The sequence below is a fragment of the Aythya fuligula genome, chromosome 1 (genome assembly GCF_009819795.1).
Source record: "Aythya fuligula isolate bAytFul2 chromosome 1, bAytFul2.pri, whole genome shotgun sequence".
Lineage (NCBI taxonomy): Eukaryota > Metazoa > Chordata > Aves > Anseriformes > Anatidae > Aythya > Aythya fuligula.
In genome coordinates, this window is record NC_045559.1 from 82,840,457 (window position 1) to 82,867,722 (window position 27,266).

The 27,266-nt window shown below is 47.8% G+C and overlaps 1 protein-coding gene across 7 annotated transcripts; it reads left to right on the forward strand.

The window, feature by feature from the left end:
• Positions 1-21,482, forward strand: ZNF384 (zinc finger protein 384). Of its 7 annotated transcripts, XM_032196695.1 has the most exons (11): positions 1-66; positions 355-403; positions 1,153-1,342; positions 3,784-3,850; positions 3,989-4,229; positions 4,349-4,679; positions 16,610-16,834; positions 17,493-17,675; positions 18,497-18,575; positions 19,413-19,571; positions 19,703-21,482. In XM_032196695.1, exons 3-11 carry the CDS (start codon positions 1,290-1,292, stop codon positions 19,979-19,981), a joined length of 1,617 nt encoding a protein of 538 aa, XP_032052586.1. In that variant the 5' UTR covers positions 1-66; positions 355-403; positions 1,153-1,289; the 3' UTR covers positions 19,982-21,482. The 7 variants fall into 7 exon arrangements, with proteins under 7 accessions (XP_032052586.1, XP_032052634.1, XP_032052595.1 ...); XM_032196743.1 differs by lacking the exon at positions 17,493-17,675; XM_032196704.1 differs by lacking the exon at positions 1,153-1,342 and having other exon boundaries at positions 3,780-3,850.
• Positions 21,483-27,266: the final 5,784 nt, after the last annotated feature.

Below are 27,266 nucleotides of genomic sequence, written 5' to 3' on the forward strand. Positions count from 1 at the left end.
CCAGCGCGCCCCCGGAAGTGCTCTCGGCGCTGCCCCGGAAGCGGCCCGGCCGCTGCCCTCTTTCCGGTGAGGAGGCCGCCGGAGGAGCCGGGGTCGGGGTGGGCGCCGCGGGGGCGGGCGGAGGAGGAGGGGGGGGAGGCGGGGGGTGAGGGCCCGGGTGGGGGAGGGCAGAGGGGGGGGGGCGGCACGGCGGGGCCGCGCTTCCGGCCGTGAGGCGATCCGGAAGCGGAAGCGGCGGGCTGCCTGCCTGCCTGCCTGCCTGTCCGTCTGTCTGCCCGGCCGGCCGTCTGTCCGCCCCCCTCCCCCCCCCCCCCCTCCGCCTCCCTCCCCGTAACGCTGGCGGTTTGTTCGCAGAGCCGGGCCTGGAAGGAGGAGAGATGCGAGAGGAGGGAGAGTGAGAGGGGTAAGCAGCTCCCGCCGCGCCCTGAGTCAGCCTCGCCCCGGGGGGGGGGGCACGGGACGGGGCGGGCTGCGGGGCCCCCAGCCCCCGGGGGGCTCACGGGGGGGGCCATGGGGGGTGGGGGGGCGGTGCATGAGGCGGCTCCGAGCTCCGGGTTTGGGGCTCAGGGCTCCGGGTGTTGCGCTGGGGGGTCCTGGTGTGCATCCAGGCGCAGCAGGGCTTGGACTTCGTGGTGCTTAGGGACTTAGGGAGGCGTTTCTGCGTTTGTTCCCACGTCCCCTGGGGGCATCCTCAGTATTTTGCAGCGGTTAAGCCTAAAAGCTCCTTGTTAGCGACCAGTTACTCCTCGTTGCTTGCATACAGACGTAAAATGACAGCTGAAATCACTCAGGGCCTTTTATCAGCTGAAAGCTGCCTAGAAAATAACCACGAGGCGCATGGAGAATAAAGAAAGCCACCTTACAACTCAGTCTCTAAATACCCGCGTGTCCAACCTTGATTGTGCCTTCCAGAAACGCAGCCTGTGCCCGGCCGTGTACTCACACGTGCTTTGGTCTCTGTGTTTACGATTAAAGCGATGACCCTGCAAAGAAGTGTAAGCCCAGCACGTTAAGTACGCGGCTCTGGGAAATACTCTGAGAGCCACGCTTCAGGTTCCTTGCCCCTTGCGAGTTCCCTGGTGCACTCGGGTGTTTGTTTGGTGCATGTCAATTTGTGGTCTGTACATAGAAGGTGTTTTTGGTTTGTATCAGGAGGGTACGTTGACATCTGTCTGATACTAGACTGGTGCGTAGGAAGAAGGTCCCATCTCTGGCCTGTTTGTGGAAGCTGGGATGCTGAAGGCACCGCAGTGGGAACATGCTGCGGTACAGGGTTGAAGCTCCAGCCCATGTGTGATAGTTGTAGAGCAATTGGAAGGGTTACGAGCAGAGTGCTGGTAAAGTAAGTGTGAGCGCTGGGAAAGTGGGGGCTGTGGATAGGGGTGCATGTTTTCCGAAATATCCTTCAGCCTAACAGCGGGACAGGGGAGGGACGTCCGTGGGCATTAGGACAGGAGGTTGGTGCGAGGATCTTCGCCTTTGTTTTCTCCCTCTGGAAGATTGGCTTGCCAGTGAGATTGCATGACAGCTTTGACTCTCACACCGTTCCTCCTTTTTCTCCACGTTCTTATAACTTTGTTACACTTCAGTCTTTCAAGCTGATTTTTTTTTGAGGCCTGACATCTATTCAAGCATGAAGATTGCTGGGTGGGGGGACGGTTTCTGAGAAAGTTTAGTGAAAACATGGTAGTCATCTTCAGAGAATTAATACAAATTGTTTTGGTGGTGGTGTTTTGATTTATTATTATTTTTAAACACTTTGCAGAACAAAGCGAACAAAAGTTGGGTGCTTTGTCATGTTCTGACAGGGGGCAGGGTAGAATCAGGAGGCCACTGAGTGCCCCAGCCTGTGCTGGTTTGGATTTTACAGTTTGAAGATGGAGTTGCCTTTCATACTTGGTGCTCTTTGAATAGGAAAGCTGTTAGGAGATTTTTGTTTAAATTGTCATCTTTCTGTTTTACTCCTAAACTTTGCAGCTGAATCCAAGGAATCCGAGACTGGGCGATTGCAAAGTTTATTTGACAGACAAGTGTGATAATTTATGAGACTTTGTGATTGCAAAGTCAGGTTTACTTAGGTTTGTCTTTTTCTTCATTTATTTTTTGATGTGGAAGCTGAGCAAACAGAGGCTTACTCATTTAAAACAACCACGACACCCCCCGTGACATCCCAAACACAAAAAAAATCCCTCTTGATACAGGTGCTGAGTTGCTAGGGGAGGCCTTATCTCTGTGTGTGCCCATCCCGTGGAAGGAAACAATCCCGTACTGAAGTGTTAGATACGCAGGGCCTCGTTGTGGGCAGAGCACTTAATTAATCTGGCTCAGTAAAGAAATTAAAGGAAGCCCAGCTGCCTGCCCCATCGGATCCTGCTCGAATCACGGCAGTGTAAATCCAGAGTAACTCGGTCAGGCAGCTGGCAGCCGGACCGCATGCCGCTGCTGCAAGGTAAATAATTCATCCTTAAGTGGGTTTATTGGTTGGTGTGCAGTGAGCAGGTGAGGCAGGAGGACAGGGCTTTGCTGTTGTGCGAGCAATTCATAAAAAGCAAATTAACGGGTAATTTGGGTCATTTAAATACTGCTGCTCCGCACAGAGGAGAAGTGCCTTTGCATTTTGGCTCACACGCAGCAATTCCACGTGTGTTTATTCTCTCCTAAGACACTCCTGGAAAGTAAGGGCTTCGTGCTACTCGGGGCACGCTCCTCAGCTTATCTGATGCTGGGGATAGGCCCTTCAGAAGCAATATTTACTCGCTAATTAGACTGCTGCCACATCACAACAGGAACGGGCCGGTGCTGTTTGCAGAGAGCTGCACGAGAAGGCTGCGGTGTTTGGTTTCTCTGAGCAGCTCGCTCTGCCAGGCACGGTGTTCATTGAGCAGAGGTTTTACGGCCTTTGTTTTACCCATCAGTTCTGCCATCTTTGTTAAGGAATCAGCACCTCTTCTACCTCAGAGAATACCGCTGTGTGGATTTCTTGGGGTTTTCAGAGTGGTGCAAACTTTGCTTGCTAGGCTGTCTCCTGGTGTCTGGCTGGGTGATGGAGGCTGTGGTCTGCCAGGAATACTGAGAGACATCTCCAGGCTTCTTCCAGGAATGGTCAGGGCAGTGGGCAACGGGCAGTCAGGAGCCCTAGGTTTTACTTCTCGGTCTGCTGTGCCTGTCTGTTACCTCGGGCAAGTCTGTTTCCCTCTCTCTGCCTGTCCTTCTTCCTGTGTAACACGATGCTAACGCGCCCTTGCTGCATCTGGGTTCTCAGGGAGCTGGGGTGGAGGGGCAGGCAGGGTCCAAAACTTGCACTGCTTGTGGGCTCAGGCTGTCTGCGGCAGCAAAAAACGTTTTTCAGCTGTGTTTGCCTGGACGCAGATGCACAGACTTCATCATCTATGGCATGTACTTGGGTAGAGGATAACTGGGGAGTTTTAGAGGTGCTTGGGGTCAGATGTAGTCTTTATTTTTTATTTTTTGCATGGAGGACTGGTGGGCAAGAGGCATTTGAGGTGGACCCAAGCCTGTGGGAATAGCAGACATCTTTTTTTTTTCTCTGCAAATAACCTGGTTTGGGCAGATAGATCAAAAGCGGGGAGCAGTTGCTTAAGGAAGGACGGGGAGATTAAGGAACTGTCGCAGCATCAGGCTGAGTCAGTTCCCTGTTGGAGTCTTTTTGGGTTTAATGTTCCTTTTGTGTATGTGTGTGTGTGTGCGTCTGTCTGTCTGTCTTCCTTCTCCCCCATATTCCTCTTCCCTTCCCCCTTCCTCTTCCCCCCTGTGCCCAGCTAGGATGGAAGAATCTCATTTCAACTCCTCCCCGTACTTCTGGCCAGCAGTGCCCACCGTCTCGGGACAGGTAAGAGCTTTGCCTTCCAACCCTTGCGTCCCGTGAGAAACCCGGCCACCATACACCCTTCTGTTGCCTTTTGTGCTCAGCCGAGCGCTGGGAGAAGCTGCGGCACGGCGTCCTAAAGGCCCTTCTCCCCCTTTTCAGATCGAGAACACCATGTTCATTAACAAGATGAAGGAGCAGCTACTGCCCACGGAGAAGGGCTGCAGCCTGGCTCCCCCCCACTACCCCGCCTTGCTGACGGTGCCCACCTCCGTGGCCCTGCCCGCCGGCATCGCCATGGACTCGGACACCAAGCCGGAGCAGCTGACACCACACAGCCAGGCCCCCGTGACTCAGAACATCACCGTGGTGCCCGTGCAGTCTGCTGGGCTGATGACAGCAGGTAGGGGACTCCAGGGGGACGTCTGCAGCAGGGTATAGGGGCGGCGGGGAGTCCTGGAGGGTCCTTTTTGGGTGCCATCGGGGATGTAACACCTGCCTTCCGCCTCGGTCTGTTTGCAGGTCCTGGGCTGGTGATAACTTCCCCCTCGGGTTCCCTGGTGACCACAGCCACCTCTGCACAAACCTTTCCCATCTCGGCTCCCATGATTGTCTCCGCGCTCCCCCCCGGCTCCCAGGCAGCCCTGCAGGTGGTGCCCGACCTGGCCAAGAAGGGGACGACCACCCTCTCCGAAGGTGCTGGGGGTGGCGGGGGTGGGGGAGTTGCCCCCAAACCGCCTCGGGGCCGGAAGAAGAAACGATTGCAGGAGTCGGGGCTGCCAGAGATGAGCGACCCCTTTGTGCTGTCAAACGAGGACGATGAGGACCAGCACAAGGATGGCAAGACATACAGGTGGGGAGCAGGGTTAAACCGTGCCCGTAACGTTGCATGGGGTCGGGGGGGGGGCGTGTTCGGCCCTTCAGAGGCTCGCGCAGGGAAGAAGAGATCTTGGCCTCTTCCCTGCGGAGTCCCTGAGCAGAGAAACTTGCAGATGCAGGGAGAGTTGAGTTGTCTTTCTAATCGGGGATGTTTGCAAACGAGTGGGTTGACCCAAAACTAAGGATCTCCTTAGCGAACAACCTCCATTTCCTAAATGTGCAGATGCTAACATCACTAGGTTGATTAACGACCAGGATCTGAAGGAGGCTGAGCCATATCCTTGATGCCACAGCCGGGTAGCGTGGCTGGCACGCTGCAGAACGCAGTGCTGCGTGGTGCAGCTGAAAGCCCTGCTGTGCCGGGGTGCCCCCGAAGCAGGACTCCAGTCTGCCCAGTATAAATACCCTAGACTGGATGCACGGAGCTGGAAGCGAACCCTGGTGACAGTGCCTGCTCCTGTGTTCGTTGCCCAGCGTGCTCTCCTCCTGTTTCGGTGTTCCCAACAAAACAGGAAAAAGTGCATTTCTGAATTAGGTGTAAGGGCGTTCCTAAGCCCTAAAGGTATCAGATGAGAGGGGAGAGTGCTCTGAGCCCCAAAGTTGGGTTTCTGAGCTTGGAGGGATGTGGCTTTAGGAACCTGTGAGCCCTGGGAACGGGGGAGAGGTTAGCTAGGAGGGAGTGCTTCAAGCAGAGGGTGGTGAGAGTGTTCCTGAGAAGGTGGGAACTGGGCAGAGCAGGGGAGTGCTAGGAAAGAAAAGGAAGCGACGTGGTAGTCTGTTGGTTGGGGAGGAAGTGCAGGTGATTTAGTGATGGGCATTTCTCAAGGATGATCAAGATCAATACGAGACAAATCAGTAGCTAGGTGAAAACAAGTAGGAGGTGGTTCCTCGTTCTCCTCGCTTCCCTGCTACGTGCCCATGAATCCTTCTGAGGCAGACCGTTTCCCTGTAACCATCCCAGACCTTTTTTTCCTTTTCGGTAGATTTAGCTACGTTTCTGGCATAAGAATAACAATGTGAAGGCACCTACACAGAATCAGTGCATCCACCGCAGGCCCTGTTTCATTTTTAACTACAGCATTTAAGGAATGTTTGTATTTTTAAATCAATGCAGTGAAATAGCTTCAAAACCAGCGCTTGGATCAGCCTTTTTATTCTCTTGCCCAATGTCCCAGTTTTTCCACTTTGAAAATATAATCAGCGTATGGTGAAGAAGGGTAGGAGTGTTAGGTAGCCTGCTATTTGTAATCCCACCATTTATTTTGGGCCCTAGCCACAATTCCACACTCAAGCTGCTTACAGTCTGGGTTGCTAATTAGGCTGTTAAATATGTATTTACAGGGGACACAATTGGCAGTGAATGCTAGAATTAAAGCTGAACCAAAGCTTTAATTATAGCTCCTTGTTTATTTGTAAGTTTGGAAATAAAAAAAAAAAAGCCAATGACCAGGTGGAGTGACTCAGCAGAAACTTTATGAACATGCAGAGTCTGTGTAACTGGTCATGGGGAAAAAATGAGTTTGTATGTGGGAGCATGTCAGCAGGAAGACTTTGTCTTCATGCTTAGTCCAAGTGTGGTACCTCTGCCTCTTCATCCAGCCCCCATCCCAACCTGGGCTTCCTCTGGGCACTGTTAAGGTGCAAGACAGCTACGTTGGTATTTACTGAAGACCACCAAAGATAACTTCTGCCTTCCTTGGGGTCTTCTCTTTGTCTGCTGCTTTCCATGCGCAAGTTTGGAACTAAAAATAATTGTTCCAAAATAAAAGAAAAGGCTGTCGTCTTTCGCAGCTGTGGAAGAGAAAATCTTTGCAGTGCAGTTTGTGCATAATATGCATATGAATGGGCTTGCGAGTGAAAACTTTGAGGACTCCTGGGTTCCATCTGTATTCCAGATTACGATAATTTGGGGAGTTCCCATTACTATCACACACAGACATACACTAGCCAAATGAAGGCCGTGTGAGGTTTGTCTACTGCTCCCTTCTCAGGCTGAAGGAGGAGTTGCTTGCGGTGTACGTGGGGATGTGTTTGTATGATTTCATCGATTCTCACGGTGATGCACTAAGGACAAGCTAGTCAGATGCCTGGAAGGAGTTTGCCATATTGATCAATCTGTTTATTTTTCAATAGTTCATTCCTAACGCCTGGAAAGGTTTTGTCAAATTGATCTTTTTTTTTTTCTTTTTAAGTTCTGTGAGCTGTCTTGTGTGTGTCAGAGCAGGTGTCTGATGTTGTGAGCTCCAGACTCATAGTGATGCAGGCAGAGCGAGGCCTTCAGCAGGTAGCAGTGCGGGCAGGTTTTGAAGGCATTGGAGCACAAAGATGATGCCCCCAGTGCAGATCAGCCCACTGAATGGAGCGGTTCCTGCTCCAGCAAATGGCAGATGTTTTGCTGCTCTAACATCTCCAGAAGTGAATTAGTGAAATTGGTGCAAGAATCTTTTATGACCAGGTTTTTCTTTGTAAGGAAAGGCGTGAAGCTTTTGCTAATGGTGTTGCTTGCAGATCTCAGACATCCAGCCTTAGGATCAGTCTGGCACAGGCCTTGGCGCTTTGCTTTGTGGCATTAGAAAAATGCTCGTAGCTGAAGGGGACAGCATCTGAGCCAGTTCCGTGAAGCCTTTTCCTTTGTGAGTTATGTCGCTTCAGTCTTGTCTGGATTCAGTGCAACTTTATTAATCTTCCCTGACATCCTTGCAGAACTTTTTCTGTGGAAAACAAGATCATCGAGACAACACATTTCTAGAAAGAGGCAGTGTGTGAAGCACATGGTTGCTCATCAGAACTTCAAAACATGCTGAGGGAGAGAGAGAGCATGAATCCTGGAGGCAGTAGGGTCATTTCTTAGGACTGTTGTAGTGCTTGTATGTACGCGCTTCTTGAAGCTTGTGGTGTGGTGTGTTAGACGAGGCTGATTAAATGGCTCAGCTTATCTGTTCCAGATCATCCGTTCTGTCTCAGAAAACAATTCTCCAGATAGTTTGATCTTGCATTTGCAAGAGGAAGAGAGCTCTTCATATGTGTTGCTTGGTGGTAACACTGAGTTTGTAAAGGCTCTGGTTCTTAATCTGGAATGGTTTTGCAAGCTATGCCTCTGAACCTAGTACACCCAGAGAAAAGTTGTTGCCTTGAGAAGAGCCTTGCTGTGATACTGTAACCAAAGAGCTCCATTTCCACTTTCAGTTGTGAGTTCCCTTACTTGCAGTAGGGTGTGGGCACATCAGGGTGTTCTGGTTTGGAAAACAGTAAGTAGCTAAGGGACGTACGCTTCTGTGGTGTGTCCAGGGAGAAAAAGCGTGCAGAAGCCATGGAAGGCTTAGCAAGAAACAAAGATCAATGAGCTGTGGAGGGGGGAAAAGCCAGGCAGAGGACCTGTTAAGGAGGAAATTAGGGACACAAGAGGAGCCAGTGGCTTGAATACAGCACGTGGGCATGTTCTTAGCTCATTGTCAGCCTTTTTTTTTTTTTTCTTGCTCTATGCTGGATTTAATGTTGCTCTTCAGTGACTTTCTGATTTTTTTTTTTCCTGGATTTGAAGTCAGGTGATTATGGCTTTTCTAAGCCACAAATATCTGTTAAAATGTGGCCAAATTTGGCCAAGTCGTAAGCTTTGAAAAAAAAATCTGTTAAGCACGCTTTGAGACGCTTTATACTTCAGTAGTTGAAACAGGCAAGGCTGTTAGATCCTCTTTGGTGTTACTTGAGGCCTGCATGACTCCAGGCACTGACCAGCCTGTCCATCTCCACGGAGGAACCAAAAGCACTCTGACCTCCAGGCATCTCTGAATGCTGAAGGGCCAAGCACGCTTTTCCTTCAGCCGCAACTCCTCGTTCTGCTTCAGAAGGGAGTCCTGCTGCCCGTGTTTACAGGAACCTTCCCCCTCCCCTGGGCACAGCAGCAAGGTGAAAGAAGGCTTGATTCAAGGGTAGTAGGGATGAGAGTGAGGGTATGGCTAGCACCTAGAGCTGATTGTGTCTAGGAGGTCAAGAAAGCTGGCAGAGCAGAGATGGGAACAGAAAGGAGGGAGAAGAAAAGACTGGAGCCTGCAAACCAGAGGGGATGGCGGAGAGCGTGCTTGCAAGGGAGAGGGGACTGAGAGAGGCTAGGAGGGGCCAAGACTTGAGAAGGCAGAGAAAGAGCAAATCTACTAGGGGCTGAAAAGTGAATGGGTATCTAGAATTAGTGGAACAGATGGGGACAGGGGCATGGGATGTGGACAGACAAAGAGAAATATGAGGGAGAGGACACAAATGTGAAGTGTGAGAAGGAAACTTTGAATATGCACTGCAGTGGAGGATGAAGTGGGGCGCGTGGGACTGGGTCTTGGTGCAGGAGAGAGGGGCTTGCAACGGGCTGGAAGGCTAGGGGCAAGGGGAGAATAAAGTTTGAAGTATCAGGCAGAAAGTTTGACCACATTCCCTCCAAAGCCTAGAAATACTAAATCCAATGTTCCTAAATTTGGCCGTGTGTCTGCTGTCAGCACGAGAACGTGCCCTCCTCTGGCACAGAGCCTCGCCCCCCTCTAATGCTAGCGAAAGGTGTCAGACTAGCACTGCTGTCACTGATTGTCCTTGCTCTGCTGGCAGAGGTCTGTGCAGCGGATCTTAAGATTGCTGATGACCAACGTGGGTGTCGGGACGATGCCACATGTTGGAATTTCTGTTTGCTTTTTTTAACAAGTAGTTCCGTGAGCAGCGGAACTAATGAAGCCTGGTTTCCAGCGGCTCTCTCCTGTGTGGATTCTCTGATGTCTAATCAAGGGTGAGCTTCCTAGCCTTTCCCTCAGCAGGGGGCTCCACGAGGGTCTCTCATCTTTCCCAGCTGCGTATTCTTGTGAAACTTGTAGTGACTTTAAAACCCTTCCCCCTTTTTTTTTTAGCTTTGGTTGAAATTGGCTTATGATTTCAAAACGAAGGAGGACAGGTGTGCATGAACTTCCATATCTACACACACCGTACACATGAGCTTTGCTTTGGATATGAGTGCTGTGCTTGAAAGTTAGAAATGAGACTGACCGTATGCCTCAGGATATAGTAAGGTGGAAGCTTGGTGCAAGTTCTCTCTCTAAAATTAAAATGAATTTTAATTTTAAATTAAAATGAATTTTAATTTTAGTGCTTTTTACTTGCATACAACCATTCTACTGATGTGCAAGGGAGTGAAGGGCCAGTTACAGTTTCAGCTGGAGAGAGAGAACGTCAAAACTCTTCTGTCACTCATCTATCTGGTCACACCTTAATTTGGCCCTGTTGAGTCAGTGCACTTCGATACATCCTTGATTACTGTATATGTGATGGCCTGGCAGCGTCCTGCACAACTACTTAGAGAAAGGAATAATTTTGTCAAAAATAAAGTAAAAATGACTTGGGGTTGTGGCCTAGAGAAGGATGATTTGAGGAAGGCATTTGACTGCTGGTCTGAGGAACTGTAGGCTCTGTTTGCTTCTGCTACAGATTTCCTACAGTATTCTACAGCCACGTGGTTCAGGCCTACAGATGATCATGCCTTGAAGCCTGTGCATATATGAGTTAGGTTGAGCTTTCTGTGGATTTGCATGTGCTGCAGGCTAGGAATGACCATAGACAGTTATCCTGAAGTAATTAACATTTGGTATTCCTAAAACCATAATCCCTTCAAGTGTCATAGAGTAGTCCTCTGTTACCTGTTGGATCCTGTTTTGCTTTGCAGAGGCATTGGATCTTATATGCAGCACAGAAGTCCTTCAGGAGCTGTGATTTAAATGTAAATAGCATGAAGTTCTTTTAAAAGAAAAATAGTGTTTGCGGGCATCAGAATTACGTCCTCCTAATTGTTTTTCACTCCTCTGTCTTCTGCTGCACCCTTCCCTTAAAAATAAACAGGGGTGTTGTGGAAATAAATGAGTGTCTGAGGAGCACCGATACTTCTGTGGGGGTCCAACAGAGGAGTAATTCTGCCAGCTGAGGTCAGAATTGCGTGCGGTTGATGAGGCTCAAGGCTGTTCACATCACAATGGTGATGAAGAGTACTGAAGGCTTGCTTGTTAACTATCTGTGCAACATGATAAGGATGCAGTTGTGTGGGAACAGTCAATAAGGATGTATCAGGACGTCCCTGCATTGCGGAGCCAAATTATGGTGACATAGATGACCGTAACTTCTGGCACTCCCAAATTTGTTAGTGTTTTCTCTTTTGTGCTCTTTCAGTAATAACACAAGGTATTATCACTGCACGAGGAAACACCTCGCTGTGTTTCGTTGTTTCGCTGCTCTCTTGCTAATGGTGACTGATTTCAGAAAGTGGTAGAGAAGGTCTTAGGCTTGATGTTGTTCAGTGATTTCGGAGATCAACAGGAAATTGTGGCTGACAATTTACAGGTAGAGGCAGTGCTGGTGGATAGGTAAGGAAAAAAATGGGAAGTTGTGTGTGCTGGTTAAGCCAGAACCATTCAAACAAAATGTGTTTTTATTACAGCTGAATGGAAGGCTTAGTTTCTTGGTTTATTAACCCGTGTGATTTCTCCAGCGGAGTCAGGGATTGAAATCTAGATACTCAGACACGATATAAACAACCATCCAATTAGGCCTGGATAGAATTGGAGCAGGAGTTGGACTTGACGATCCTCGTGGGTCTCTTCCAATGTGGGATATTCTGTAATTCTCTAAAGTGGCCTGTTGGCTGCTGTTGAACACCTTTGATCTAAAGATACGGAATAATAGTCATGAGGAAACAGTATCCTGGAAAGCAATGGCTATGAAAAGGACTTTTAGGAACTAAATGACATCATGTGAGCTCCCAGTGCGAGGCTGTGATGAAAGAGGGTAAATGCAATTGCTGAAAGCACAAGTGCTGAAGTGATTAAAAGAAGGCAGGCAACTTGTGAAGCGTGCTGAAATGCCACAAAATTCTGGTTCCGATGTTTTTCAAAATGATCTTTGAAAAATGGACAAAACATTGGAATCCCCTCAGAAAAGTAGAGCTGGAAAAATGCTACAGGGTGTTAAAAGAAATATTCAGTGCCTTGCCAAGAGCGTGATGCACACCTGTTTTCTGTAGCCTTATCAACCACACGAGTGACTGAAGGAGTGTGGAAATAAGTAGCTTCAGACCTCAGTGTAGCTGATAGATTTGGTAGTGTATGTGTCAATAGTGTAAATTGGCAAATGGAAGCATGTTAAATTTTTAATGTGATTTGGTGTAGAATTGGAGAAGCAGAGGTACAATTGTCACATGCTTTCCTTTTGGCATTTCTGTACTCAGGCTTTATTTAGGTCTTATCCGAGTTTTGTAGCCGTGTCTCTTAATTGTTTGGCCTCCTTCCCTCTGCCACTTACAAAATATTAGTAAGCAAATGTTTAGCTCCAGCTTTAAAAAATTGGGGAGTTTGAAGGTTAAATCAGCATTTATCATGCACTGTGCATCCATTATTATGCTATGATTGCATTAGTTACTTCATTAACTCTGCATTGCAAAGGCAGTACATTTCTTTCCCTGCTAAATATCTGTTGACTCGGAGAGCCTAAACTTAGATCAGGAAGGCGGGAAGTTAAACTAGTTGGTTTTTTATAAACAAGCAAACAAAAAACCTTGTTGGTCTGGTGTTTGTAGCCTAATAGAAGGAGCAAGGGTTCAATTAAATTCAAGACCAATCTCGGCGGATACTAGGAAATTGAATCCTCAAGGCTGTGTATAAAAGCTTGCATAGTTTTCACAACTGTGATACCAATTAATTAAGCACTTGATTGAAAAAATGCTGTTAATCCACGTTAGGCAAATTTTACTATGAGATGGTATTTCAGATGGCATTTTATCTCATAACAGCATCTGATGAATGAGGCGGAACATTCCATGAAAAGTGGAAAGAAAAAAAAAGGCCCCGTGCGCCTCCGAGTTGTAGTCTGGTTGCTATAAGCATAATTTTGTTTATGACTCATCGTGATGACTTTCATATGGGTGCAGAATTAGAATTGTGCATCCACCTTTTACTGGCATTTCATGATTTTTGAGGGTGTTTGTCTTAACATGCACATTCTTTTAACGTCTCGCTTTATTTCTGTAGATTCCTTATAAAAAGAAAGGATTACAAACACTGGAAGGGGTTGCTTTTGATCTCTAGCACGTTGCTGCGTATGGAGTTAACTATTTATATGGAGAAATACACCTCTGCGTTGTTAAGAATATGCTCTAAGCTAAATTTGCAGAGCCATAACAAACAGTTGTAGGGATGTTGTATAATGCTCTCAATGGGAATGCTGCAGCCATTGCTGGTACGTGCTCTCCGAATACAATGGCAGTAGTAGTAGTTTAGAAGCACGATGGGGAAAAAAAAGATCAAAAATGTTTATTAACAACAAACAACAACAGATTATTTCACATAGCACTATGTTCATGTTTAGCAGGCGGCGCTGCCAACTTTTCCTATCCCCAGCAAGGAAAAATTCACTGAAATGAAGCACTGAAGCCTTGCGAGTGTCAGATGCAATGTTCTCATTATCCGTATAGATTTTAACATTTTTTTTGAATCCATGTTTACCCACTAGAGGGCTGATTGCATCTTCCCCTTTAATATTTGATGATGTCTGAGGCAAAATGCAAAACCCTTAATTAAATGGATCATTTGTTCCATTGAAAATGCCTGCTACCACATCATACAGAACTCTCTGAAGTGCAGCTTTCTGCTGTATTCCAGGGCTCTTTTAACTTACAAGACTTATGACTTTGTTAATGCTACATAACGTTCGTGCCCTCTCAGGGCTAATGCTCGGTAGATTATTGGAAAACGAGTCCCTGCAAGATTATTTTTTTTAAATGTTGCTTGAAAAACACTGCTGAAATGTCTGCAGCTGCTAAATTCAGACAGCTAGGGTTGGTTTCTTGTTTGATGGGTTTTGTTTTCTTCTTATTTTCTGGTTTGTTTGTTTGTTTTGTTTCTAACACTCAGATTTATCTCCCATTCTCATGCAGGTGCCAGAGAGGTTTTGAAATACCTTTTTTTATATGTTTACTTTGAAAACGGAGAAGGACGTTCAGTCTCTCTCTTTTCATTAAAGTTTATTCTAGGGAAATTCTGCCCTGAAGGCAGATACCTAACAAAGTAAATAAGTAAAGGAATTGGTGCACAGCTATTACGGAAAATAAAGTAGATGGCTTTATGTCATTACAGACTTAAGGGGCTGGACTGCTTAGACTTGATGACATAGTAAAGATCATGAATTTTTCAAAAAGGAATAGACTTTTAAAATCTATGGTCATGCGTACAGCACAGAGGAGATTAGTGCCCAACATTGCGTTGGAGCTCAAGCAAAACTTCTAGAAAGGTATTACTCACTGACGGGTAGCTGAAGTCTAAAAATATTAATTGTAGGTGCCAAGTGGTTGAGATTGTAACGCAGCCTCGGAGTTGTGCCAAAGATGCATTCTTCTCATGGTTGGAATGATTTTGTTTCTTGGATTTCTCGAGCTCATACTGTCAGCTACTGTATCTCATGGTACCTTTGCTGCATAAACCAAGCCCACAGTCATTGATTTTTTTCCCTCTACGTAGATTTATACGGTTATTGACCAAGCTATCTTTTAACCTTTCCCCCAAACCAAACCTAGATAGACCGGGCTCAGTGAGTCTCTTCTGTGAAGTAGATTTTCCACACGCCATCATTCCCGAGCTCTCTGAACTTGCCTGGATCTCTCAGTACTTGTTGACTGTACAGTCTTCAGCGTCAGGCATGCTGCTGCAGGAGTAGTTGCCCCATTCCCACTTAGAGAGAGCTGATACCTGCTATTCCCCTTTGATTCATTTAGCCGTATTAGCACAACATCGCACTGGGAGCTTGTTCTCAATTGAATGATTCATCATCAGAGGAGTGACACAGTGGAACAGGCTTCAGCTGAGAATAGTGGCAATAAACATCCACTGAGAGGGAGCTTGATAGAGTCACGCATGGGGTTATGAATTAATTCCTTGCGTTAGCAGAGAACTGGACTTGGTAACTCAGTGGTACTTTCAGCTCAGCGTTCACTTAAGTTCTTTCTAGCATTGCTTTGTTCAAGGATACAGTCCTCAGCCTCTAAGTATGACTTGATAACTGCAAAATACGTATGCTGTCTTCAAGTCCAGCTGTCCTGTTTCAGAAAGTCTGGAGCAAACTGGACAAGTGTTTGGAGATAATTGGATTTATAAACCAAAAGCTGCTTTTCCTAAAAGGTGATCCCGATGTGCCTTCTTACTCCCTGTATCTCTAGCAGACCTAGGGACAAACAGCCAAATTGCTTCTGCTCCTTGATTCCAGGCAGGAGCTGTGTATGTGTGAGCGGGGAGCTACGTAAGGATGTGTTTAGCTTGTGCGTTGTGTTCAGGTGTGCAATTAAAAGGGAATAAGAGAAAGATGAAGGTAGGAAATGCAGAAGCAACTGTTAGAGGTGATCATGAATGTAAAGGAGGAGGAACAATGTTGTGGCAGGTGTGTGGTAGGATGCTTGGTAGGGAGGCATGGCTTCCAGTTACATGGCTCAAAATCAAGCTGTGGCTTTGAAGGGCCTGTGGAAGTTAAGGTAGGTGCTGGATAAATGTTGCCTACATTACATACACCAATTAGACCGCACACTTCCTAAAAGCTTCTGGCTCCAACATCAATAGCCGCAACAGTAGATGTAATGATGTATCCTCCGAGGAGGAAAAAGAAGTAGCTGAATGTGGGCACAAACAGGATAAGCTCTCTGTGGTGTGTAGTACTTGCAGAGACTTCTGTCACTGGGTATCTTTTTTAGACACTGATAAAACTTAAGGAAATTCCCAGACAAAAACATAATGAACACACCACAGCAGGCAGAACAGAGGTCTCCTAGGTGGCATTGTTCCCTCAGATGTGACCCTGGAAGTTCCAAGTGCAGCTTCCATTTTGTCTTGTTTAATGGAAAAGCCTGCACATGGAAGGACTTAAATTCAGAGAAACTTTAACTCTGCTCCTTGTTGTCACGCATTTTTTGAAGACAAAAAAAAAAAAAAAAAAAAAAAAAGGCCAGCAATGGGTGCAACCTCTGTGGTTAAAATGACAGAGAGACAAAATCTTTTACCATCTTGAATTGTATAGCAGTGCAGGCTTCTCCCAACAACCCGGTGTCATGACGGAGGAACAGTTTTTAACAGCAACATCCATAGCAGATAATGCCAACTGCTTCTTCCTGTTCGAAGAATCTGTGTTACCAAATATGTTTCTGATCTTTATGGGAACAGATGGGTCCAAATTCCTAGACAAAACATTGTAAAACATCAGTAAGATAGAATTGGTGAAAGCCAATTAAACCAGTGAAATAGCTGATTACGTTCTCAGAGTATCTTTGTGAGACCCACTAGGAAAGTAGCCCTGTTATTTCCAGCATTGCCTTCAAATACGTGAATGTCTTCCCCAAAAACGGGAGCAGAGTTAAGTGTTTTGGTCATAACTGCTTTTGCAGACTTTGCAGTACGTGGAATTAACTTTTATTATGAAGACACACCTTAACCTGGATTTTCAGGTTTTCCAACTTTTTTTTTGATTGAAATAAATCATAGATGAACAAAGTGTTTTTTGTCTGGGAATTCTTATTCCTGTCCCCTTCAGATTGCCCTTGGAAAATTTCCCAAGTGCTACCCTGTCTCCCTTGTAAGCCTGATAAATTAATCTCTCTGATTCTTCCAAGACCTTTCCTTGTGTGGCTGCAAGGTATAAGTCTGGTCTTTCCTGCCCATTCCTAGCTTAGGTTTGTCCCTCTGGGACTGGAGTACTTGCAGCTGAGCGTAGTGGCCGAGGCGAAACTTCCCCTGGTCCGCATGGTCAGAAACTCTCCTTTACTCACTCAGTGTGGAAGACCCCTTCCACTTAGAGCTGCTAGATATTGGGGCCCGCCCCGTGTGACGCTGTCTCTTCCCCTCGCCCCGGTCCCAGGTGCCGGATGTGTTCGCTGACCTTCTACTCCAAGTCGGAGATGCAGATCCACTCCAAGTCCCATACGGAGACAAAGCCACACAAGTGTCCTCACTGCTCCAAGAGCTTCGCCAACAGCTCCTACCTGGCCCAGCACATTCGCATCCACTCAGGGGCCAAGCCCTACACGTGCAGCTACTGCCAGAAGGCCTTCCGCCAGCTCTCCCACCTGCAGCAGCACACACGGTAAGGGCCAGAGGAGGCTGGGGGCCCTCCGCACTGCATGTTGCCGTCGTCCCAGCATGCCGTCAGCACCTCGAGTGGGTGACCGCCTGGGGAGACCCTGCTGTTTTCCGCGGGCTGGTCACGCCTCAGACAGAAAACAAAGCGGCGGTCGTGGTGTCTGACACGTAGTGCTTGTCATTTTCCGTGCGGGGCTGGGTGCGCGCAGAGGTTCGTGCTGCTGACTCTAAGGGGCGTCTGCAGCGGAGCGGTGTTTTCGGACAGAAGGTAGCACTGGCTTTGTCAGCACGAGCATAGAGTTGGGCGTAGGAGGACTGTTCCCTGTCACCCCAGCCTAGTCCTGCCAAACGTCTCAGTCCGGGCTTGCAGCCCCCTGCTATTTCAGCCATAGGCTTCCCACACAGCTCTGCCAATGCCCCTCAGTCCAAACTCTGTAGTTCCTCTCTCTGGATCCTCCCCCGGTGCGGACAGACCATGGTCTCTTGAATCCACGGGGAGCACGGTTTGAGGCCGAGCCAGCTCCGAGCTAGGGCCGTGTGTGGAGCTCCTCTGTGTAGCAGATAGCGTGGTGCTGTCCCACCCCCTTTGTGCCCTCATTCCATCAGCACTAGCCAGATGGCGGTCGTGTCCAACTGCTGCTGCTCCTCCTCCTCTTCGGCAGGATCCACTCCAAGCTCCACACGGCGATTGTCAAGCCCCACAAGTGTCCTCACTGCTCCAAGAGCTTCGCCAACACCTCCTACCTGGCCCAGCACCTCCGCATCCACTCGGGGGCCAAGCCCTACACCTGCCGCTACTGCCAGAAGGCCTTCCGCCAGCTCTCCCACCTGCAGCAGCACACACGGTAAGGGCCAGAGGAGGCCGGGGGCCTGGCCCTGGCCCCCCCGCGCTGCCGGCATGCACCCTGTGGAGCACGCGCGCCAAGCATGCGGGGGGCGGGCGGGGAGAGCGCGGCCGGCTGCACCCCCAGGAGGAGGCGGCCCAGCAGAGTGGACGGAGTGGCGGCTGCGCAGGAGGCACTGAGCACACGGCAGGGCAGAGGTGGGCACGTGCTGTCCCGGGGGAGCCTTGGTCTGGCACCGCGGGGGGCACAGAGAGAGAGAGAGAGAGCGATGGAGAGAGAGGCATTGGCCGTGAGGGATCCTGGCACCACCACGGGGGTTGGACTGAGCGTGTGGAAGCTTGTCCTGGCATTGCAGGGGGACAGGGACACGTGAGCACGTTTCCCCGGTAGCGTGAAGGGAGGAAGGCTGTTGTCACGCGTATCCTGAGAAGGAACAGAGCTGTTTTCTCGGTGCTGTGCAAGCAAGAGAATGAATTCCTCTTGGTCACAGCGTGGGTCTCCTGAGCTTGGAGCAGGGTGTCTGGGCCAGCAGACCCCCTGCCATTCTTAAGTGACCCTCGTGCCAAGCATTCATAAGCTCTTGCTCCTCAGTCCTAGTCACGTTCTGAACTCTGCTTGATGGCACATCCTTTCTAACTTCTAGCTGGGCACAGGAGCTGGGCAGAGCTCTCTTTGTCCAGGTAGAACAGCATCTGGCGGCACTGTCATCCCCTTCCCCGCGCTGCTGAGCGGCTGTGAGATTGCATCACAGCATCAGGCCCCGGCAGTCTGCGCTGCCTGTTTGCTCACTGCCTCCTGTTTGTGCTCTTCCCCCCCGACAGCATCCACACCGGGGACCGACCCTACAAATGTGCTCACCCTGGGTGTGAAAAGGCTTTCACCCAGCTTTCCAACCTGCAGGTAAGGGGCTGGGCAGGCCCTGCTCGACAGTGGGGGTGGCAAATCTGGATGGCGAGTGGGAGGAGATGGAAAAACTGGGGCAGCTGGGAGGAGGAGTGAAGGAATGCAGAAAAGGTGTTGAAGGGCTGGACAGGGGAGAGATTGGTGGCAACAGTGACCCAAATAAGTCACATAAGTGGTTACATCCTGTAAAATTGTAAGATTGACTTGCAAGCGGTGATAGCTTGTTGGAGTTCCTCTGATCTGTTCTGCAGACGTTTTCTAACATAGCTGGGGTAAGGCTTTTCCTAAATCTCACATGTTGAATAAAATCTCAGGAATAGGTGTTCTTGTTTTATAATGAAATGGGGGACGTAAGAGTAGGGATTTAGGGAAGCAGAGGTGGTGCCTCCTGTTGCAGTATCCTGGAGGAGGGGAACTGTAGGCAATGCCAACTGGCAAAAAGCTGTGAATGCCTGTGAGCAGTGAAAGATCCTGCCTTGAGAGTTGACAGATGTGGAGAGTAAATGTGAAGAGAGGTAGAAAGGGCGCGGGGGGAGACTGGAAGAGTTGCATGGAGACTGAGAAGATGGGGATTGCGGAGAGTTGAGAGACTGCTCTTCAAATGCCTAATAGGGCTGAGAAAATACGGCGCCCACCAGAAAGCTCTGGGGACTGGGGGGCGGAAATCACCGTCCTGCTCTAGGAGCCAGGCGTCCCTTGCTCGGCATCCTGGGGCTTAGGGAACTTGGAGGCTGGTGGGAAGGGAGTGTTAGAGGTAAGGCAGCCTCCAGCGTCAATATTCGCTTCCTAACCCTTCTTGCCTTCTCTCTTTTCCCACCCCGCTGCCGCCCCCAGTCCCACAGACGGCAGCACAACAAAGACAAACCTTTCAAGTGCCACAACTGCCACCGCGCGTACACGGATGCCGCCTCGTTGGAGGTGCACCTGGCTACGCACACGGTGAAACACGCCAAGGTCTACACCTGCTCCATCTGCAGCCGGGCCTACACCTCGGTGAGTATTTCCTCCCCCGGAGGGGGTGGCAGAGGTGGAAGTGCTCCTCGGGGAGTCCGTCCTTGGGGTCCCCGCGGGCTTTGGCTTCGGTGAAAGCCGTCCCCTCCTCTCACGCTGCCGTCCCGTTGCAGGAGACGTACCTGATGAAGCACATGCGGAAACACAACATCCCGGACCCCCAGCAGCAGGTGGTTCAGGCCCAACAAGCCCAGGCCTCTCAGCAGCAGCAGCACTTCCAGCCGCAGGGGGGTGGGGCAGCAGGGGGCCCTTCTGGAGACACTAACCCACCCAACCCTCCCCCTCAGTGCTCCTTTGACCTGACTCCTTACAAGACTTCAGAGCATCACAAGGACATCTGCCTCACTGTCAGCACCAGCGCCATCCAAGTGGAGCACCTCTCCAGCTCCTAGAGAGACCTCAACCCAGGGAGCAGAAAAGCCTCTTGTGCATAGCCTGCGCCCGGGGCACCGCTTGTGCAGCGGCCCTCCTCGTGCAACAGCCTCCGGCCTCTCCTCCTGCAGCAGCCTCTTCTGGCCGTGTAAACCCCGTTCGTGGCAGCCCCTTGAACGACAGCCTTGTCTCAAGGGGGTGCTCCTTCCGTGCAGCAGCCTGCCTGGTAGGAGGATGCTTCCTTGTGCAAGAGCCCCCCTTCCTGTGCCGGGATCGCTTCCTCACGCAAGAGCCCCTCCTTTCAATCCCAAAGAAAGGCCCCTGCTCTGCCTTCTCTCTCTCGCTGTAGGCTGTGTGGGAAGGGGGTGGGGAGGCGTTGAGAGGTGCGTGGTGTGACGGGACGGAGAGCTGGGCCTTGTACAGGCGGGGGCTCGGACACGTTTTCAGCGGGCCGCAGAAGAACGTGGCAGGGGGTCACAGCCGGATGGGTATTTTTGAGGATTTCCTTGAGTTGTCTGAGAGAGAAATATCCATTCCTGTCCCTCCTGCTTTGCGAAAGGGAGGAGGGGTCGCTTGTCCTGCCCCGAGGACCGGATGGGAGAAGCCTTCTCCCCAGCGGAGGGTGAAACCGGTGTGGGGGAGAGGTGAGGCGTGTTCTCTGGGCTGGACAGGTGCCTGCGCTGCCCGAGGGCTCTGGAGCGTTGCACTCTTTCTTCTCCCCTGGCGGAGAGCAATAGAGAGAGGAGTCTGGCTGAAGGGGCTGCCGCCTCTCCCGGCTGTCTGAGCAGCGTGACGGCCAAGGCCCCGTAGGAATGTGGGTTCCTGCTCATTGCTCTTCCTGCCCATTGTGGATGATGTCCTAGCAGCTCGTACTTCTCCTCCTCTCCCTCCTGCTTCCCCCCCCCCCTCCCCCCCCAACCTCCTCAGAAAAGCCTGCAGGCATCGAGAACAAACCAAAAAAGCAATGGAGGGGAGGGGAAGAGACTGCCAAAATAACCATCACCCTTCTCTCTACTTCCTTCCCCGAAAGGCGGAACAGCAGCAGTTCTGACTCTTCCACACCTGTCCTGCCCCCAGTTTCCCAAAGGGAAGGAGGAGGAGGAATAGCCCAGGCTTTTCGAGGAGCCGGCAGGTGTCAGGGCAAGGCTAGCTTCTCTGCTCACCTCCCATCCGAGCGCTCTCCCGGGCTCCCTCTTGCCAAGACGGGCTGGACTCACGTGGCAGTGGTGGCCTCTTCTGGACCCCGAGCGTGGGAGAGAATCCCCAAAAGGCGGACAGTGGAGAGAAAGGGGCGAAGATCCCCACAGAGAGACCAATCTAATGAGAAGGGGGAGCCAAAAAGAATAAACTGAAGGCCCCTTGAATTTATATATATATATATATATAAATATCTATTCCCCGCCCCTGGCCCGCTCTGTCCTTGCTGTAACTGTTTCTATCTCTGTGTTTATAAAACGCATTATCCTGGCGAATTTTTATTTTCAATCTTTGTTTGTTTTTCCCTCTCTCTTCGTCTTCAGATTCCCTCCCCCTCTTTTTTTTTTTTTTTTTTTCTTGTTTTTTTTTTTGGTCCACATGACTACTAGTCTTGTGTGTCACTTCTTAGTTTCTTTGGATCATGGAGGCTGACTGGGAAGAGAACGAGAAGGCAAGGGAAAAAAAGCATGTGTTGCACTCAAACCCTATAGAATCCCAGACTTATGTATGAACAACCGGTAGGGGCTTTTATTATTATTATTTTTTTTTTAACCACCCTGTGTAGAAATAAATTGGTGTAAAAGGCTCCCTGGAGGTGCTGCTGCGGGCACCCTGCCCCTGTGCCGTGTCTTCCTTCCCCACGCACACCGAAACGCGGCAGGAGCGTCCTGGACGGGCTGCGGGAGCGCGAGCGGCGCGGCGCAGCCCTGCCCTCGGGCAGCCTGGTGGTTTGCAGGGTGGAAGGGGAGCTCTGCACCTGCACAGCCCGCGGGGAGAGCTGGTGCTCTGCGCTTACTCGGCAGGGTTGGCTGCGAGGGGTTGAATTGTTTTTTTTAGGTTCACAGATCAGGCTGGGAGAAGCCCTCTTCCTCCCGCGTTTTCCAGGCGACGTTTCAACCCATCTGTCCTGTTCTGAGCCTCGGTGACTAACGTGCGTTTGAAGTACGTGTTCCCGAAATGGATTGGCTTGATTTTGAGGCACGGGGACACAGCGAACCCCTTCCGTTGGTGGCCTGCTGCAAGGGCTTTGTGTTCTGGCTTGAAAATATCCAAGCCCGATTTCACTTCTGGATTTGTTTGGCTTTGGCTTCTAGTTACTAGTTCAGGCCTGTCCATCCCACCAATTCAGAGACCCACAGAGCAGAGTGGGGCTTTCTCCCCTGGTCTGGTGTTTAAACGCTGTAATAGCACCTCCTCATCTACTCTTTGAGAAGCTAAATGGATGAAAACTCCTTCAGTCTTCCACTGTAAGGGATTTCCTCCAGCCTGTGAATCACTCTCGTCTTTTATTTCTACATCTTGGCAGATCCTTCAATATCTTGTAGACGCGTTCATGTCAGAATAAAGTGTTGAAGCCCCGTGGCCGTGGACAAGGTTGCCCTGCCCTTTGCCTTAAGTCTGCAGAGGACTGCGTTTGCCCGTTTCTTGCAGCGTTTTACTGGAGTTCACATTAGCTGCTTACCTGGTGTGACTCCCAGATCAAAGTCTCAGCTCCCCACAATAGCGTTTTCCCCCTTTCTGCAGGCATGGTCCGAGTTCTTCCCGGTTACTGAACGTGAGTCTCTATCAGTCTGTTGTGTGTGAACAGACCCAGCTTGCCGATGGTCCAGGTTGTGCACCACCCTGTCCGTTTTGTCCACCACAAACTGCATCAGTTGTTACTTTTTACTTTTCGGATCCGGGTTGAAAGTGCTATGTTGCATCTGACCTACACTAACTTGAAAAGCATCGTTCAGTGCAACTTTTTATTAGCTTCTTTTTGAGACTTGCAGGCTAGTAGTCGTTTCTTAATCTTCTTAGTATGTGATTATGTACAGTAAATCTTTTTGACTTACGGTGCTAGGTCAATGCCTTACAAAAATTTAAGTATGTTGCACCTATGCAGTCCCCTTTGTTAAACCAAATGTATAATGATGTCTTCAAAGAATGAAATTAGGCTTTTTTTTTTTTTTCTTTTTATCCTCTACAAAATCTATATTCCATAAACCTTCGGATTATAGGTTTTATTCTTCATTCGTTCATTCTTCATCTCAACAGCTCTTCCATTCTTTTGCCTCAGACTAATTTTGACGTTGAATCATTTCAGTTGCCTTTTGGGAATACTGTCACTGAATGTCTTACGGTATTTCTCTAATATCCCAAGTTGAATGAAAATCAGAATCAATGGGCTGGAGAGCTTGTTAGTCAACTGGAAAGACTCCTGCTTGTTTGCTGACTTGAAAATATATGTCCCCGGCAGATGTTGTCTAACTTCCTACTTTGATACTAAGGTACTGGAGAGAAGTTGCTATTTTCGTACTACTGCCACACTCTGTTTCTTTCTGAGTATGGGATTAGAAATATTTTGTTGACTGATTGTCCTTGTTCTGTGTCACTAGCAATTTAATCATTTTTATTTAGCATGGATCAGTACTATTAGTAATATTTGTTTACTTTTTATTTTAAAAAATGAATGAGAGTTCCCAAATCCATATTATCTGTAGTTTTGCTAGCTGCAGAGCTTTCCTTACCAGTTTTCTCTATTTAATAATACCTAATTTATGTCAGTTGCTGTCTGGCCTTCCCCTTTTCAATGTGTTATATTTCGGCCTTTTCTCTCTCTTTTTAAGTTGTTTCTTCTTGCTCACAGACTTTCTCACTGAACCCAGGACAAGCTTTTACCCAGTTTCCCCCTCTTGATTGTGGAATTGGAGCTTTTTTGGCCATATAATAAATTTTTCGTAATAGTTTTCATTCACACTTTTCCGTTTTACATTTTTTTTTCTCATGGGCAACTCAGTTTACAGTTTTGCTCACTTTGGAAATTGGCTTTGAGAAGCACAGACAGGATAGGTTTATTACTGCTTGTGGCTCTCCTCCGCATGCCCGTATTCAGTAGGAACAGGACAAAGCTGCCAGTTTCCGCTCATGTTTTTGTCTTGTCTTGTATGCATCACCTCAAAGTCTGAAAAATTGACCTGGTTTGGGTGCAGTGTCTTGTATTGAGAAAACTAGTTTTAAAAATTGGAAGTATATTTTGCTGACTGGCTGGATTCCTTGGGGAGTGTCTTGCAAGTTACAATTCCTTGCAGTGTTTTTTTTTTTTTTTTTTTTCTTTTTTAAACGTGTTAAAGGTGCTTGAAATCACCTTACCTTGTTTGATGTGTTGTTTTCAATGTCTTCTATCCTTCCCCTTCTTGGAATCTGTTACCAAGCATGGGGATCTATATGTATTTAAGGCTGTATGATTCTTTTGTTACCAGTTATTTCAAAGATATTGCTTGTGTTTGTGCAGTTTGCCGCTGTTCCTGTAACTTTTACTATTGCCCAGAAAGAAACCAATGATTTTTATTAAGGGACTTTCCCACCAAGTTTCAAAAGTGCCACTTTATTCCAGGATTTATTTTTTTTCCCCTCATCAATGAAAAATTCTTATTTCTCTGTTTACCCAGGCTCCTGTTGGTGGTGTAGAAATAATTGAAAATACCTTGTTCTCATTGTCTTGTTTGTATCAGGTCTTCCTCTTCAAATTTCTGAGGCTATTTAACACATATAAAGTACTTCAGCTGATTTTAAAAGTATGGTTTCTACCTGCAGGATGCAGAATATAACATCCACACAAAATTATCCCCTGCTGAGATGAAGCTGCGGGTTCCACAGTCTGCAGCTTTTCAGCTTTGTACACTCAAGGTGACAACAGTTCAATTATTTAACTTCCACTCACAAGAATGGAATATTCTCTTTACTTTCTCTTCAGCTCCCTGAATTCTTTAACTATGCATTTTCTTTGTGATGCCAATCCATTTGTTCCCGTGTGTCTGTGCCCGAGACCTTACGTTGACTCTGGAGTTCTGCGTTCGGCTGCATCTTGAGTCTCTGCTGGAAGGCGGTAGCACTTTTTCTTCTTGTCTTTACTGAATCCATTGTCAGTTCTAAGCTGGATTCTGCAAATTATCACTGCTTTAAAAGGAAACATCACGTAGGCTGGAAATCATTTAGAAAAATCACCCACAAAACAGTAACTGAACCTCAGCTGTGACTAATGATAGTATTGCTGCTCTACCATTCAGTTAAATCTTCAAGAAAGATTTAAGACTTTTCATAATTTAAAGACTTATGTTTAATCAACCATTATTAAATTTTTTTGTTGGTTATCACTGCCATTAAAAATAGCATTCTATTTTACTTTTTTTCTTTTCTTTTCTTTTCTTTTTTTTTTTTTTAACTTCATAGGGTCTTGTTATGCCTGTGTTCAGAACATTAAAGTCTTCTGCTATCAGAAATCTTTTTCTTTTGTAATGAGTTACAGACCACGATCAAGCCACTGTATTCATCTTTCCAAACAGCTAAATTAAGTCAAGCTGGTTTAGGTATTTCATGGTAAGGCTTAGCTCCATCCTCCAGCACTTACCTATTGCCTTTCATTTTCCCTTATGAACAGCCAGCCTGTGCGGTATGCAGATGCAAGTCTTGATATGTTAGTCCTAGACAGCTATTTTGAACCACCAAATTTATATGGCCATAAAAGTAATTCTTTTAATGAGATCTTTTCCATTAAATTAGATCAAATAACATTATGTTTCCTTTTTTAGCTGAGTGTAACCCAAATTGATTACGCTCTGATTTTGCCAAATCAGTGTTAGGTTAACTGGCTTATAGCAACCTGGATAGCCCCCCTTACTTTTTCAAATATTTTTAAATGAAAGTATTTACTTGTCTTCTGGGATGCATTCAAACTCCAAAGTTCTTCTGAAAGGAAAGCCCGTTGTTTCCATCTGCTTGCCAGATAATTCTTTTAAATCTTGATTGTGAGCTTCTAGCTATGCAACTTCTAGGATATTTTATGGGTAGATGGGTAGAACTAAACATCTTCCTAAATATCATGGACAATTGGTAATCTTTCATTACTTCACAAATTTGTCTACATCTTCCATCTTTCTTCATAATATAGAATATAATTGAGATCCTGCCTGTCTTCTATATTTTTATTATTTTATCATCTTTGTATCAACTAAAGGTTATATATAATGTCTAGGGTTTTCTTCTAATATTTTGCAGGTGATGTACCTGAAAGATGCCCAAGTTTACTAGTACAGTTTCAGAACATAGACTGAAATCGCTCTGTACATTTCATTAACTACATGATAGGTACCTGTTCAATCGTCATTCCAGGTACAACAGATTAAATTTGTGTGCATGGTTTCTTGTTTCTGTATAGGACACCGAAGTTCTAGAGAGATGTAGTGACTTGGTCCAACAAACATTTCGATTTCATGTAGTGTCTGTGTAATGAATGGAAAAAAAAAAAAAAAAAAAAAAAAAGAAAAAAAAAAAAACAACTGCAAGAAAAGAAATCATGACGCCAAAGAACTAGAGTCTATGCCTAGTTTTGCTGCTCAATTAGGATATGTTTTTGGAACGCGCACACAGCTATACCATGGGGCATTTGGCATCCTCTTCCATATGTAAAGCTGATTTACCACCTTGGGGGCAGGTGCTCCAGTTCAACTGATGTCTGTGAGAACGAAGTGTGGGTACGTCTACTCCTTTCTGAAGAGAAGGAAATGCAGAGCAGGGACCTCTGAACTGAGAATGTAAAAGAGAGAAGAGTCGAATGTGTGCCTCTACAGCAAAAAGGGAACTAAACACGAAACTTTGGAGTTGTAGGCCTACTGCTGCAGTCTGCGTAACAATCCCTCTCAAGCACGGACTACCTTGTGGCCCTTGGAGAACACTTAAAGAGGTCTGTAAGGTAACTGAAAAGCCGGAGGCTTAAATTTTATGCAGATGTTCACATTTCCAAGGGAAAATACACAGGCATCTGTAGATCAATAAAGGCTGAGAACCTAGTCTAGACTACTTCAGTAGGCTGTTTAGTTTCCCTCTGCGAGATGCACAGGTCTCCGCTCACTGATCAGCCAGGTCCTGCACCAAACTGGGAGGTATTTATCACCTAGCAATATGATTTAATTGAAGTAGCAAACTCCTGTGTGGGTGGAAATATCCCTTGCAGTTAAGCAGATGTGGCTTTGTTACCTACAGTCGTTACATAAGGATCAATACATGAGGCTGGGTGGGGCTAGATGGAGTCAGATTTCTCCAGAGCATATTCCAGTCGAGAAAGCATCT

Excerpts from the sequence above, each read along its gene's own strand:
- ZNF384 (XM_032196685.1), top strand. The coding sequence starts at position 3,677 with ATGTTCCTTTTGTGTATGTGTGTGTGTGTGCGTCTGTCTGTCTGTCTT. Across the intron at positions 3,851-3,988 it reads TGCCCACCGTCTCGGGACAG|ATCGAGAACACCATGTTCAT; the intron begins GTAAGAGCTTTG and ends CCCCCTTTTCAG. Across the intron at positions 16,835-17,492 it reads CACCTGCAGCAGCACACACG|GATCCACTCCAAGCTCCACA; the intron begins GTAAGGGCCAGA and ends CCTCTTCGGCAG.